Here is a 14,128-nt window from a genome sequence, read left to right as displayed (position 1 = left end):
TGTTTTCATATATGTATACATTATGGGATGATTAAATCAAGCTCTACTCTGTTAGCAATTTTCAAAAATACAAAACATTGTTATTAATTACAGTCACCATGCTGTACAATAGATCTCCAGAACTTATTTCTCCTGTCTGAAACTTTTTATCTTTTGACAACATTTCCCCATTCATGCTCCCCTGCCCCTAGTAACCCCATTCTACTCTCCCCTTTTGTGAATTCAACTTTTTAAGATTCCATATATAAGTGATATCATGCAGTATTTGTCTTTCTATGCCTGGCTTATTTCTCTTAACATAATGTCCTCCAGGTTCATCTATGTTGTTGCAAATGATGGGATTCCCTTCTTTTTTAAGGCTAAATAGTACTCCGTTGTGTGTATTTATACATTTTATTTATCCCCTTATCTGTTGATGGATACGTAGGTTGATTCCATATCTCAGCTACTGTGAATAATTCTGCAATGAGCATTGAAGTATAAGTATCTTTTCTATATACTGATTTCATTTTCTTTGGATATAAGTCCAAATGTAGGATTGCCAGATCATATGGTAGTTCTATTTTTAATTTTTAGAGAAATCTTCATGCTATTTTTCCATAATGGCTGTACTGATGTACCTTCTCACCACTACTGCACAAGGGTTCCCTTTTCTCTACATCCTGGCTAACACCTGAAATTTCACTTTTTCATGTAAATACTCTAATTACTAGTGATATCTCCCACCAGCAACACCGCCCTGAGCATAGACTTTTCTAAAGACTTCACTTGACAGAACAGAGCTCTGTTTCCAGTCTACTTCTTCCAAAAGCTAACAATTTCCTGCCAATAAAGTCTCCTTCCTATAAATAAGTGAGGTTTCCTGATAGAAGGTATGCAGCAAGCACCTAGGGAATCCGGGTGAAACAGTGATGTCTCCTGCTGGGGTATGTGCAGAAGCTGTCAACAATAATGAGATTTCGTTTGGAAACTGACTCTATTTTCATCACTAATAACCTCCCAAATAGTTAATCTTTCCCTTCACACAAGACTGAAAGCCTGATATTAATAGCACCTGACATTCAATCTATGGCTCAATAATCATCTTGGAGTGAACGAGTGAATGAATAAACACATAAATACATAATCGTATGCATTGGGGTTTCCTGTTTTGGTTTTTGCTTTTCTCTGTAAATTCCCTGAGAGCCCTGAGAAGTAGTCCCGAGCATGAGTGCCTAAAGGAAAAGCAGCTTACTTCAGCTTCCTGGCTTTCTCATCAGTTGCCTGGAGCTTCCTCAGCCGCATCCTTTCTCTTGGCGTCATTTTCTGTACTTCTGACAGTGCCCTCAGAGTCTGCAGGTGGATCCTTTTTTGCCTATAAATAACAAAGATTCCCCTCGTGTAGCCCATCCCAAACATGTTCAGAAAAATTAAAGAAATATTTTATAAAAGTATCACTACACTACTGAGAGCAAAAGCATCTTGAGACAGGCCAGGCAAAAACTAATAAGCTTTGGGTATGTAATGAGCCAACCAGGACTGTACTTAATAAGCAACATTTTTCAAATTAGATTTTTGTTTAAAGGAAATTATTTACTTTCCAAATTCCTGCTCATTTCATCGCCAATGACTAGTTTTCATAATGTAAAACAAATTAGGATCTTGGCCATTAAAGAGTAAATAGACTGGCCCAGTAATTCCACCATGTGGATAAAACACATAATCTTTAGAGTTAGGCAGGGTTTGAATCCCACCTCCACCACTCATTAGCTCTGTGGCCTTGGGCAAGTAACTGAACCTCCCTGAATCTCAGTTTTCTCATCTGTAAACAATGGGCTACAGTAAGTATCATATGAGATAACATATGCACAGTGCCTAGCACATAAAATGTATTCCAAAATGCTAGTATTTTAATAGCTAAATCTTATTTTTTTATTTTTTAACTTTTATTTAAAGTTCAGGGGTGCATGTGCAAGTTTGTTATATAGGTAAACTCAAGTGATAGGGGTTTGTTGTACAGATTATTTTGTCACCCACGTATTAAGCCTAGCACCCATTAGTTATTTTTCCTGATCCTCTCCCTCTTCCCACCCTCCACTCTCTGAAAAATTCCAGTGTGTGTTGTTCCCCTCTATGTGTCCATGTGTTCTCATCATTTAGCTCCCACTTATAAGTGAGAACATGCATTATTTGGTTTCCTGGTCATGCATTACTTTGCTAAGGATAATGGCCTCCAGCTCTATGTTGCTGCAAAGGACATGATCTTGTTATTTTTATGGCTGTGTAGTATCCCATGGTGTAAATGTACCACATTTTCTTTATCTAGTGTACCATGGATGGGCATTTAGGTTGATTCCATGTCTTTGCTATTGTGAACAATGCTGCAATGAACATATGTGTGCATGTGTCTTTATGATAGAATGATTTACATTCCTTTAGGTATATATCCAGTAATGGAATTGCTGGGACAAATGGTATTCTATTTTTAGGTCTTTAAGGAATTGCCACACTGTTTTCCACAATGGTTGAACTAATTTACACTTCCACCAATGGTGTATGAGTGTTCCTTTTTCTCTGCAACCTCACCAGCATCTATTTTTTGACTTTTTTTTCTTTTTTTTTTTTTTTTTTTGAGACGGAGTCTTGCTCTGTTGCCAGGCTGCAGTGCAGTGGAGCGATTTCGGCTCACTCCAACCTCAGCCTCCTGAGTAGCTGGGACTACAGGCACACGCTACCACGCCCAGTTAATTTTTGTCTTTTTAGTAGAGACGGGGTTTCACCATGTTGGCCAGGATGGTCTCGATCTCTTGACCTCATGATTCACCATTCTGACTGGTGTAAAGCTTTCTGAGAACTTGCCCTATGAATCTGGGTGCTCCTGTATTGGGTGCACGTATATTTCGGATAGTTAGATCTTCTTGTTGAATTGAACCCTTTACCATTATGTAATGCTCTTCATCTTTTTTGATTATTGTTGGTATAAAGTCTGTTTGGTTTGAAATTAGAATAGCAACCCCTGCTTTTTCTATTTTCCATTTGTTTGGTAGATTTTTCTCCATCCTTTACTTTGAGCCTATGTGTGCTATTGCATGTGAGACGGGTCTCTTAAAGACAGCATATAGTTGGGCCTTGCTTCTTTATCCAACTCGACACTGTGCCTTTTAATTGTGGCATTTAGTCTGTTTACATTCAAGATTAGTATTGATCTGTGTGGATTTAATCCTGTCATCACGATGTTATCTGGTCATTATGCAGACTTGTTTGTATGGTTGCTCTATAGCATCACTTAACAGTCTGTGTACTTCAGTGTGTACCAGTAGCGGCTGGTAATGGTCTTTCCTTTCTATATTTAGTGCTTCCTTCAGGAAGTCTTATCAGGCAGGTCTGGTAGTAACAAATTCCCTTACTATTTGCTTGTCTGAAAAGGATCTTATTTCTCCTTCGCTTATGAAGCTTAGTTTGGCAAGATATGAAATTCTTGGTTGGAATTTCTTTTCTTTAAGAATGTTGAATGTTGGCCCCCAATCTCTTCTGGCTTGTAAGGTTTCAGCTGAGACATCTGCTGTTAGTTTGATGGGCTTCCCTTTGTATGTGACCTGACCTTTCTCTCCAACTGCCTTTAAAATTTTTTCTTTCATTTTGACCTTGGAAAACCTGACGATTATGTGTCCTGGGGGATGATCTTCTTGTGAAGTATCTTACTGAGGCTCTCTGCATTTTCTGAATTTGAGTGTTGACCTCTTTAGCTAGGTTGGGGAAGTTCTCATGGATGAAATTTCTATGTTTCTTTGTAATGTATTTCTGTGTTTTCCAAGTTGCTTCAATTTTCCCCACTTCTTTCAGGGACATGATTTGATCTCTTTTACATAATCCATGTTTCTTGGAGGTTTTATTCATTCCTTTTTCTCTATTCTTCCCTGACTGTCTTATTTCAGAAAACCAGTTTTCAAGCTCTGAGATTCTTTCCTCAGCTAGGTCCATTCTGATACTAATACTTGAGATTGCATTCTTTCTTTTTTTTTTTTTTTTTTGGAGATGGAGTCTCACTCCATCATCCAGGCTGGAGTGCAATGGTGCTATCTCAGCTCACTGCAACCTCTGCCTCCCAGGTTCAAGTGATTCTCCTGCCACAGCCTCCTTGGTAACTGGAATTACAGGCACATACCACTACACCTGGCTAACTTTTGTATTTTTGTAGAGACGGGGTTTCTCCATGTTGGCCAGCCTGGTCTCGAACTCCTGACCTCAAATGATCCACCCACCTCAGCCTCCCAAAGTGCTGGGATTACAGGCATGAGCCACTGGGCCCGGCCTGAAATTCTTACAGTGTGATTTTCAGCTCAATCAGGTCAGTTACATTATTTTCTATACTGGCTATTTTTCTGTCAGCTCCTGTATCATTTTATTATGTTTCTTAGCTTCCTTGGATTGTGTTTCAATGTGCTCCTGCATCTCAATGATCTTCATTCCTATTAATATTCAGAATTCTATTTCTGTCATTTCAGCCTTCTCAGCCTGTCTCAGAACCCTTGCTACAGAGGTACTGTGGTCACCTGGAGGAAAGAAGGCAGTCTGGTTTTTTGAGTTCTCGAAGTTCTTGCACTGGCTTTATCTCATCTTTGTGGGCTGAAGTTCCTTCAGTCTTTGAGGTTGCTATCCTTTTGATGTTTTTTTCCTTTTATTCTACTTGATAACTTTGAGGGTTTGATTGTGTTATAAGGTGGATTCAGTAGACTGGCTTTGTTTCTGGAAAATTTTAGGCAGCCAGTGCTCAGCTCCCAACTCCTGGGCTGTGTGCTCTAACTCTGGGAGACTTGTATTGGGCCCCAGTTTTGCTCTCTGGCTCCTCAAGGTCATCAGCTCATTGCACTGGGGGGGCCAATGTGTTCCTGGACAGCTGGTCACTACACTCTGATGGATGGTGCCGGCCAAACCATTTTGGAGGATGGTGGGAGCAGATCTATCCTTGCTTGCATGTGCCAGCAGCGGCAGTGGCGGTGGAGTGGCAGTGTGGAGGGGTGCACACTTAGCTGTGGAAGGGTGCTAGCAGGTGTCAGGGTGCCTGTCTCCCTGTGGGCGTTCACAGCAGCAGCAGAGACAGAATGGCTCAGGGAGCCGGGGCCCTCCACTGGCAACTGTGCATGTGGTCCTGCTGGTGGTGGTGTTAGCACAGGGTGCAGCACTTGTGGGCATAGGTCTGTGTGCAACCTCTGTGCATGTTGACACAGGTAGGGGTGGCCACTCAGGGCAGGGAAGGGTCCGCTGTTCTCTGCACCTAGTTTCACTCTGGCAGCAGTGTTGGTACAGGGACAGGTTGCTGGTAGGGCCAGGGCTGGCTGTCTCTGTGCCTGCCAAGGCTCTGATTGCAATGGCAGGGGAGGTGAGGTGGGATACACTCCTGCCCGCAGCAGTAGCAGGGCAGGTGCATGCACATGCATGCTGGCAGGGTAGGAAAGTCAAAATCTGCCCATGTATATACATGCCAGAAAAGAAACATGGGAAGGGTGGTGGCTGTGAGCCTGGGGAAGCTGCAGTTAGGGGAAGGAGCAGGACTCCCTACTGGATCTCTCCTCCAGTCAGGCATGATTCCTCAGCAGTACAGGAGCTATGATGTAGACCCCCAGGGCACCCGCGGCTGCACTGCAAGCAGGCATGGCCAGGCTGGGCCTCAGGAGAGGCCAGAAGATCAAGGGGTGCTCAGGTCAGATCAGCCCTCTCTGATGGGTAAGACTACCTGCAGAGTTCAGGTCTGACAGTTCCCCTGGGTCTAAAGTCTCCCATGGGAGCAAGTCAAGCCTAGGGGGATGGTCTCCCTGGCCATGCTCTGCCGCAGACACTCAAGCACCAAACCGTCTAGGCTCCACATCAGCTGGTGTGCTGCCCCTACCACTTCTCTAAGCAGCTCTCCCTACCAACTCAAGTGTCCTTGGTGGTCAAGGGGTGTCCTCCAGCCAGGATTCCAGAGGCCTGTGGCAAGAACAGGTTGCTCTCTGCCAGTTCAACTCACCCATTCCCCCAGCGTCACTGGAGGTCCCAGTGCACAGGTGTACAGTGGCCCCATGCAGGACTCCCACCTTCCTTCCCCTTCAGCCCAGCTTCTGTGTCTTCTCTCCATCCACTCTCAGTTGTTTCCTCTGAAGATCTGTTAGGATAGTGCCAGTCATCCTGGTCCCTCAGTGGCAGCTGTTCCACCTGGCTGCATCTAGTTGGACATCTTGTCCCCTACCTCATGCTAAATTTTATTGACTATGTCTTCTATTCCAGGCTTAATACAGTAGATATTTTTGTTGCAGCATGGTGTAGTGCTTAATTGCACAGATTAATAGCACACTCTGTGTTCAAGAATACACAAACTTTTTCCCACTGCCCAGACTATAATGGACAATGTCCACTCTCCCAGGGCCAACACAAGGTTTAGGCTAGTGAGATACCTCAGGCGCAAAATCTAAGGGGGCACCAAAAAAATTCAGTAACCAAGATAATTTTAATGAAAATTATCTTAAAAAGTCAAAATTAATGTCAAAAAGCCATAAAGAATACAATAGCAAAATTTTAAGGACAAGATCCTACCCTGAACTTACACAATTCCACCTCACTTGCCTCACCTGATCCTGGCCCTGCTGGACCCTGTCTTTAAACTTCTAATATTTTGTTACCAGGGATTTTAAGCATTAATTTGGAATTTTACAATATTGCATTAAAATTTGATCTTGATTATGAGTTTTTGGTGTCCCATTGAAATCTTGCCACAGGGTCAAGTGCCTCACTTGCCTCATCCTCGTCCCAGCAGATCCCTGTGAATACCTTTTGACTTTTTTTGTGTGTGTGGAATGCTCACAGCCTCTTCAGTGTTTTCGATCCCAACAACAAGCACATAAACTTCTTTCAGTGTATGATTAATGTTAAGCATATTTCCTTAACTGAAAAAGAGGCTAAATAATCACATTGGCTAACATTTTAGCAGGCAATAACCCCATGCTTGTAAGCACTTTACATGAATTAACTCACTTAAATGCAGAGCAACTCTATGAAGTAGGTACTTTTTTTTTATAGTCATAGAGAGGTTAAGTAACTTGTCCAAAGTAATACAGAGTATTACCTGGGAACTAGAATTTGAATTGAGAGCGTGTTATTAATCTGTGCAATTAACCACTACACCATGCCGCAGCAAAAAATATCTACTGTATTAAGCCTGGAATAGAAGACACGGTCAATAAAATGTAGCATGAGGGAAGGGGCAAGATGGCCAACTAGAGGCAGCCAGATGGACAGGGATGACTGGCACACTTCTAAAAGTCTTCAGAGAGAAGGCACATTGAAAGAACTCCAACCACATTCTCAATGGCATTTGCTTCTCTTCCTGACTTGGTTAGGGCCCGGTACTATAGAAGACCTTTCACACTCAACTCTTTCCTTGACAAACACTATGAGAAAATTGTAATGACCTCTGAGGACAGTTCTAATACCTCTCTGATACCATCCAGACAACAGACTCCAGAGGACATACGATTTTCAGGAATATACATCTCTTATTTTGTCAGACCAATGGATCTCCTTGAAACATAGTCATAGATCTCGAAAATAGCAGTGACCATCTGAAGTCAGTATTTCATAATGTAAAATACCCTCCAAACAACTGGATTCTAGAACACTGTTAATTGTAAACGGTGTCAGTTTTATAACTACAGTACAAAATGATAGCTAAAACTAGTCCAGTATTTAAAAAATATCTACTACTCTTACATCTCTAGTTAATAAAATACAATTGGAAATTTTGACGTTTCTTGAAATAGCAGATAATAAACCATAAAAACAAGGTTATTAAGAACATGCCTAAAAATTTACCCCCTGTGGTATATAGTGTATCCTAACTGGAGATCATGCAAATTTCCTCAGTTTGAAAGTGAAGATGGAAAGCAAACATGGTAGAGTTGAGAAACATTGGACTGGGTGTTGGAGGAGTATATTTGTGCTAGATCAGCCTGTTGAGGGCTTCTGTTTTCACCCCACTGTCCTGCACACCTCCTGTATACCATAGTTGTGCATGACTGTAAAACTATGCAAAAACCCAGAACATAAGAACCTAGTATTCTGGGTTCTTGCAAGTTATAGAACAAAAATTCGAACGAGGTAGGAGAGAGAAGTTAGATCAGGAAACAATTATGTTTCTTTGGGAAATACATTGTTTAGTTCTTATGTGAAGGAATGTATATTTCAAGAAAGTGAATTTCGGCTTATTTTCAATTGTCCCAGGACTCCACAATGTTTTCTTGTCAATAGATACTCTGCCAGTTCACATTAAACAAACAACATGTGAAAGCCATTTATGGTTATTATGGAAGGCTCATTAGCATAAATGTTACTAAATATTTGAGATATTAACTTCTCTATATCCTTGCAAGGCAACTGCAGAGCTACCCTGCAGATCTGTAAGCTGTGCAGTGGTTTAAACTTTCATGATTTCAATTTGCTACCACCTGGGGTAAAGGGCTTTGGAACACCAAGTTCCTGAAGCTCCTTAATTTTTTGGCAAGACTTAAGTGAATTGTAGGATACTCGATGCAGTCAGTTTAGTGCTAATAGATTTTTAAAGACAAATACATTTAACATTTACATCCGATGGACTTTTTAAAAACAAAGCAATTACTTACATGGCATTAATTATATGAGCAGCCTCCTTCTGACAATCCAAATTCTTGTCTTCCAGAGTCATTTCTGAATATCTACACATTAGGTTCTGAAAAAAAGATCAACAACCCTGACATACCTTAAAGGCTCCTCTTTAGGGATGAAAGGGAATAAATTACCAAGAATCTTTTCAGATTTGGGGTACTTTTGACCATGGCAGGGAGCCTGAGAACAAAGCATGCTATTTTTCCCTGGGTTACATAAAATTACATGGTAGCTTTTCCAAGAAGATCTTGCAGGGTCAGGCTCCTGACTGTCTCTCCAGCTTCATCTTGCACTGCTTGCTCTCTCACTCCCTTTTGCCAATCACGGCAAAAAGGCTGTAGGCCTACTTTCAGCTACAAGAAGACACAAGCTTTTTCCAATCTCCCAGACTGTAGAGGACAGTATCTACACTCCCAGGGCCAGTGCAAGGTTTAGGCAAGTGAGATACCTCAGGCACAAAATCTAAGAGGGCAACAAAAAACTCAGTAGCCAAGATAAATAATTTTAATGAACATTATTGTTAAAAATCAAAATTAATGTCAAAAAACTATAAAGAATACAATAGCAAAACTTTAAAGATAGGATCCAACCCTGAACTTACACAATTCCACCTCACTTATCTCACCCGAATCCTGGCCCTGCTGGATCCTGTCTTTAAACTGTTAATATCTTGTTACCTGGGATTTTAAGCATTAATTTGGATTTTTAAAATATTACTTTTCTTGATTATGAATTTTTAGTGTCCCCTTAACTTTTGCCCCAGAGTCAAGGGCCTCACTTGCCTCATCTTGGTCCCTGCAGATCCCTGTGAATACCTTTTGACCTGGTTTTTTTTTTTTTTTGAATGCTCACAGCCTCTTCAGTGTGTTTTTGATCCCCACAGCCAGCATATGAGGCTGTTTTTCAGAGGACCACCTGCAGGTTCTACTGGATCCCATTTGGCCCGCACAGAAGGAGAGCTGGAAGTATCAGGAAACCTAAGCCTGCCTCCCTCTCCTGTCCAGCCTTCCCCATGAACGCATGGGCTTCCCTGAGAGAATATGCTTGCATAAGAACCCTCCCATCTGTACCTACCTCCAAGGCACAACATAATCAGGACCTCTGTGCCAGCTATTCCCTGTGATTCAAACACTGTTTCTGAGGCTCTTTACATGGCTGGTTGCTTCCCATTGGCTCACTGGTAAAGAAATGTCACCTATTCCTTTGACCACCAAAGCCCTTCCTTTCTCCCTTATTCTTACAGTATCCTGTTTGTTTATTATACTTTCTTCCCAGTGCTAGGCATATACTTATTTTATTTACATCCTTACTTTTTCTTGGTTATTGGATTCTCTCACTAGCAGTCAAGCTTCAAAAGGACAGGAAACATACCTGTTCCTTTCATTTTGGCATCCCCTGGTGTCAGCACAATGCCCAGCACTCAACTAATAAGTAAGTACACATCATTTATCACCTTTGCTTCCTTTGGGTTTGGAACACGCCCCACTGATGAAAAGGTATCCACAGTTTTTAAAGCGGATGACCATTTTGTGGTTCCTCCTAAAGTTATACATAAAATTACAGAGGAAACTTGCCTCAGGGACCTGTATTGTAAAACCCTGAGAAGTTTTAAAAAAAAAAACAAAAGCCCTCTAAAGAGGGGACCATTTTCTGCTTTCTTAATACCTGAGACACAGCCTCTATATCAAATTTCCTAATTTACAAGAAAACAAAATAAACTTAGCTAATCATTAAAAAGTATTATTGAGCTATATAATAAAGGATTGGAATTATAAATGGTCAATGATAACCCTAGATTTTAGTATTCTCTGTTAGCATATTCTTATCCTTGCAGGGATATAGTTACAAAGTGTTCAGGTAAGATCTGTCAATAGAGCTCCAAGGGTGGATGTTGAGTTTTGGCATAAAATCAGAACCCTAACTTCTTATTTTCTGTGGCACTTGGGAATGGGAGTTCACGCACACCTTATTTTGGAAAGAGACTGTCCTGACTACTATTTTTCTCAGCTTTTAAAAATTTTTATTTATTTATTTTTGGGACAGAGTCTTACTCTGTTGCCAGGCTGGAGTGCAGTGGCGCAATCTCAGCTCACTGCAACCTCCGCCTCCTGGATTCAAGTGATTCTCCTGCCTCAGCCTCCTGAATAGCTGGGAATACAGACACACACCACCACGCCCAGCTAATTTTTTTTGTACTTTAATAGAGACGGGGTTTCACTATGTTGGCCAGGATGGTCTTGATTTCTTGACCTCGTGATCCATCCGCCTCAGCCTCTCAGCTTCTTTTTGGCCTTTTTCCTTCTTTCTGGTTGATTCTTACTGCATCATATCCCCACTGCATATCTTCAAGTCATGGAATGTGTATACAAATGCTCATACCTGTTTCCCAGAATCCCTTTCATTTTAAATACCTGTAGCTGCTCATCAATGTAAGGGATTTTTAAAATTTCGATAGCAGATGGTCTTAATGAAGGATTCTTGTTCAACATGCTGTAATGTTTAAACAGAAAATTATTTTTCAAATGAACTAAAATATAAGTACAACTTTAAATTATTTCTGTGACAACATATTTATTTCTATACCTTTCCATGATGGCATTTAGTTCTTTTGGATATCTCTCGGGGAGAGAAGGTGTGTCACCTTCAACAATTTTTAAAACAATGGATAAGAAATTGGAGCCAGCGAATGCATGATTCATGCAGCACATCTCATATAAAATGCATGCCAGTGACCTGAAGACAAAGTCAAAGAATTTAAATAAGGAACAAATATCCTATTTTAAATTTTTTCATCATACAAAACCTCAGATGTGTTGGGGCATTGGCTGTGAGGCACAAACATACAATCAGTAGTTGACTTAAAACTGCAGTTTCATACTGTTTTTTTCCATTTAAATACATGTTCACCAAAAAAAAAACCCCAAAAAAGTGAAAGAATAAAGCACAAAAGTAAGTCTGAATGACAGCTTTTTTATCAAAGAATAAGCAGCTCAAGAGTTAACAATATGCCTGCACATGGTAAGAATTCTAAGTATTTGATTAATGTAAGGATTTTTTGAATTAGCTTTTAATAAATAAAATGCAGCTGAATATTATCTTCCTAAGGCAGTTTGATAATTTTATATATGCAAAATATAATTTTAATTTAGCAGCCTAACCTTCCCTCTAATGTGTATCCAAGCATTTTGAAAAAGAAACTGGCATTATTTATTATTCTCTGAATATAATCCATTTGCAAGTGGAGTGGAAGAGCAGCTACTTGAAGCCCACATTAAAATGTATAATTCTCCCATGGTGAGTATGAAACAGAATATTAAAATTCTAGATAAGTCCAACACTGATTTGGATTAACCATGCAAATCAATAACCTCTAAACCAGCAGGAAAATATTTTAAATAACTCTACATCATTAAAAAAAAACTGAAAGGGAAATTCCTGTCTGAACTTAGTATTGAGAAATAATGGCACTTCTCCTGAATAATGAATTATTTTTATCTTATGGACATTATGAATTATGCAACTGCCCAGGTTTTCCTTTTAATGTTAGTCACTTGAAAGATATGAAATAAACTTGTGATTGACCTTGTGTAAGTTACATTTTATGTAACTTTTAACAATGTCCTTAATACAACAAAGGATAGACAGAAATAAATACATGAATAATACCATTGAACTATTTTGTGGGTGCTCATGAAAATGTGCATTTGTAAGAGAATTTTGGATACATACACTGAGAATATTTCTGTTCCAGTAAATAATAACACTAAAAATTTCCAACTGAGATGATTGGTATTTTACATTTTACAAAGCACTGACAATATCTCAACAATCCCTTATAAATTCCCAGTGAAATAGAGCCCATGTAATATTTTTCCCATTTTTATAGATTAAAAATTGGCTCAGAAAAGTTAAATGACTTGGCCAAGGTCACATAGGTAATAAATGGTAGAACTGACTCTTGAATTAAGGCATTTATCTTTCCAAATCCTAGACTGTTTCCATTAAAGAATGCTAGAAAGAAGAGGGAGATGTTAGAAGAAAGTGCATGAAATCAACTAGAATACCAATATCAATGTAAATATTAAAAATGATGAAAATTATTTGAAAATCAATAAATTTTGCATCTATCTGCAAGACTATTAAATGGCATCTGGTTAGATTTCTATACCCAGAAAAAACATTCCTTCAAATTAAGAGGAAATAAAGATGTTTTTAGCCAAGCAAAAACAGAGATTTCATTATCAGCAGGAAAGCATTTCTTAAATCCTAGACATAAATTTTTCTAACAGAAGAAAAATGATCCAGACAAAAACAATGAGTACAAGAAGAAATAAAGAGCACCAAAAAATAAGCATAAATGAATATTAACTCTACAAAATAAAATTAACAATATCTTGTGGTGTTTAAAAATTATGTAGAATAAAAATTCATGACAAAAATAAGACAAATGACACAAGAGGGAAAAGACTCCAATTAAAAAACTAAATTATCAAACTGGAAAAAAGGTATATTCTACTCACAAAACAAACTTTAAATGTAGGAACACAGAGAGGTTGATAAAAAAACCATACAAACACCAGAATGGCAAGAAACACTACTAAGATTAAGATGGTGGATCAACAAAACAATCAAACCACCAGGAATATAAAACAATTCTAAATCCATATACACCCAATAATGTGTGTGTGTGTGTGTGTGTGCATGTGCATCATGTGCGTGTGTGTGTGTATGAAGCAAGAACTGACAGAATTTAAAAAAATCAATAAAGATAGAAAAAATCTACGTGATGACAAAATGGACATAATTGGCAAGTTGATGTAAATGCAACCAACAATAACAGAATTCAATTTTTTTTCAAGGGCACATGGAACATTTACCAAAATTGACAATACACAGGGCCATAAAGCAAGCCTCAACAGATTTTAAGGACTGAAAGCTTCAAAGTCAGACCACAGTAAAATTGTGCTAGCCATGAATAACAGAGTAACAGAGAAAAACAGATAATTGAAAAACTATAAAATTACCAACTGCTTGAAAACTAAGAAATACACATCTAAATAATCCTTAGGTCAAACAATAAATTAGAAAACACTTTGAATGGAATGCTAATAAAGATACCAAATATCAACACATTGAATGCAGTTAAGGTGCTTACTGTAAAATTAAAAGTATTAAATGCATATATTACAAAAAAATCTTAAAATCTATCATATAAGTCAACTTGAGAAGTTAAAAAAACAGCAAATCACACCAAAGAAAGTTTAAGGAAATAAATTTTAAAAGAGAAATTAATGAAATAGAAATAAACAATAGAAACAAAATCAGTGAAGACTAATATATTTAATAGATTTCTAGCAAGGCTGATCAAGAAAATCAGAAAAAAACACAGATTAACAATAACAAATAGAAAAAAGCGCAACACTGTAGACTCCACAGATATTAGAAAGTATTAAGATGACATTATAAACACGTTTTT

At 38.9% G+C, this 14,128-nt stretch overlaps 1 protein-coding gene across 41 annotated transcripts in view; it reads right to left on the bottom strand.

The window, feature by feature from the left end:
• NEK11 (NIMA related kinase 11) overlaps nt 1–14,128 on the bottom strand; it is a 329,806-nt gene that overhangs the window by 183,886 nt on the left and 131,792 nt on the right. For 34 of the 41 annotated variants that reach the window (XM_054552609.2, XM_054552608.2, XM_054552600.2 and 31 more), the window contains 4 exons: nt 11,236–11,385; nt 11,064–11,142; nt 8,631–8,716; nt 1,235–1,354 (listed from right to left, as the gene is read on the bottom strand). In XM_054552609.2, the coding sequence (XP_054408584.2) occupies nt 1,235–1,354; nt 8,631–8,716; nt 11,064–11,142; nt 11,236–11,385 (435 nt within the window). The remainder of the gene's footprint in view (nt 1–1,234; nt 1,355–8,630; nt 8,717–11,063; nt 11,143–11,235; nt 11,386–14,128) is intronic. The other 7 variants (XM_063722193.1, XM_063722191.1, XM_063722192.1 and 4 more) reach the window with 2 other exon arrangements.

This window comes from Pongo abelii, chromosome 2 (genome assembly GCF_028885655.2).
Source record: "Pongo abelii isolate AG06213 chromosome 2, NHGRI_mPonAbe1-v2.0_pri, whole genome shotgun sequence".
NCBI classification, from domain to species: domain Eukaryota; kingdom Metazoa; phylum Chordata; class Mammalia; order Primates; family Hominidae; genus Pongo; species Pongo abelii.
This window is presented reverse-complemented; position numbering and strand designations above follow the sequence as displayed.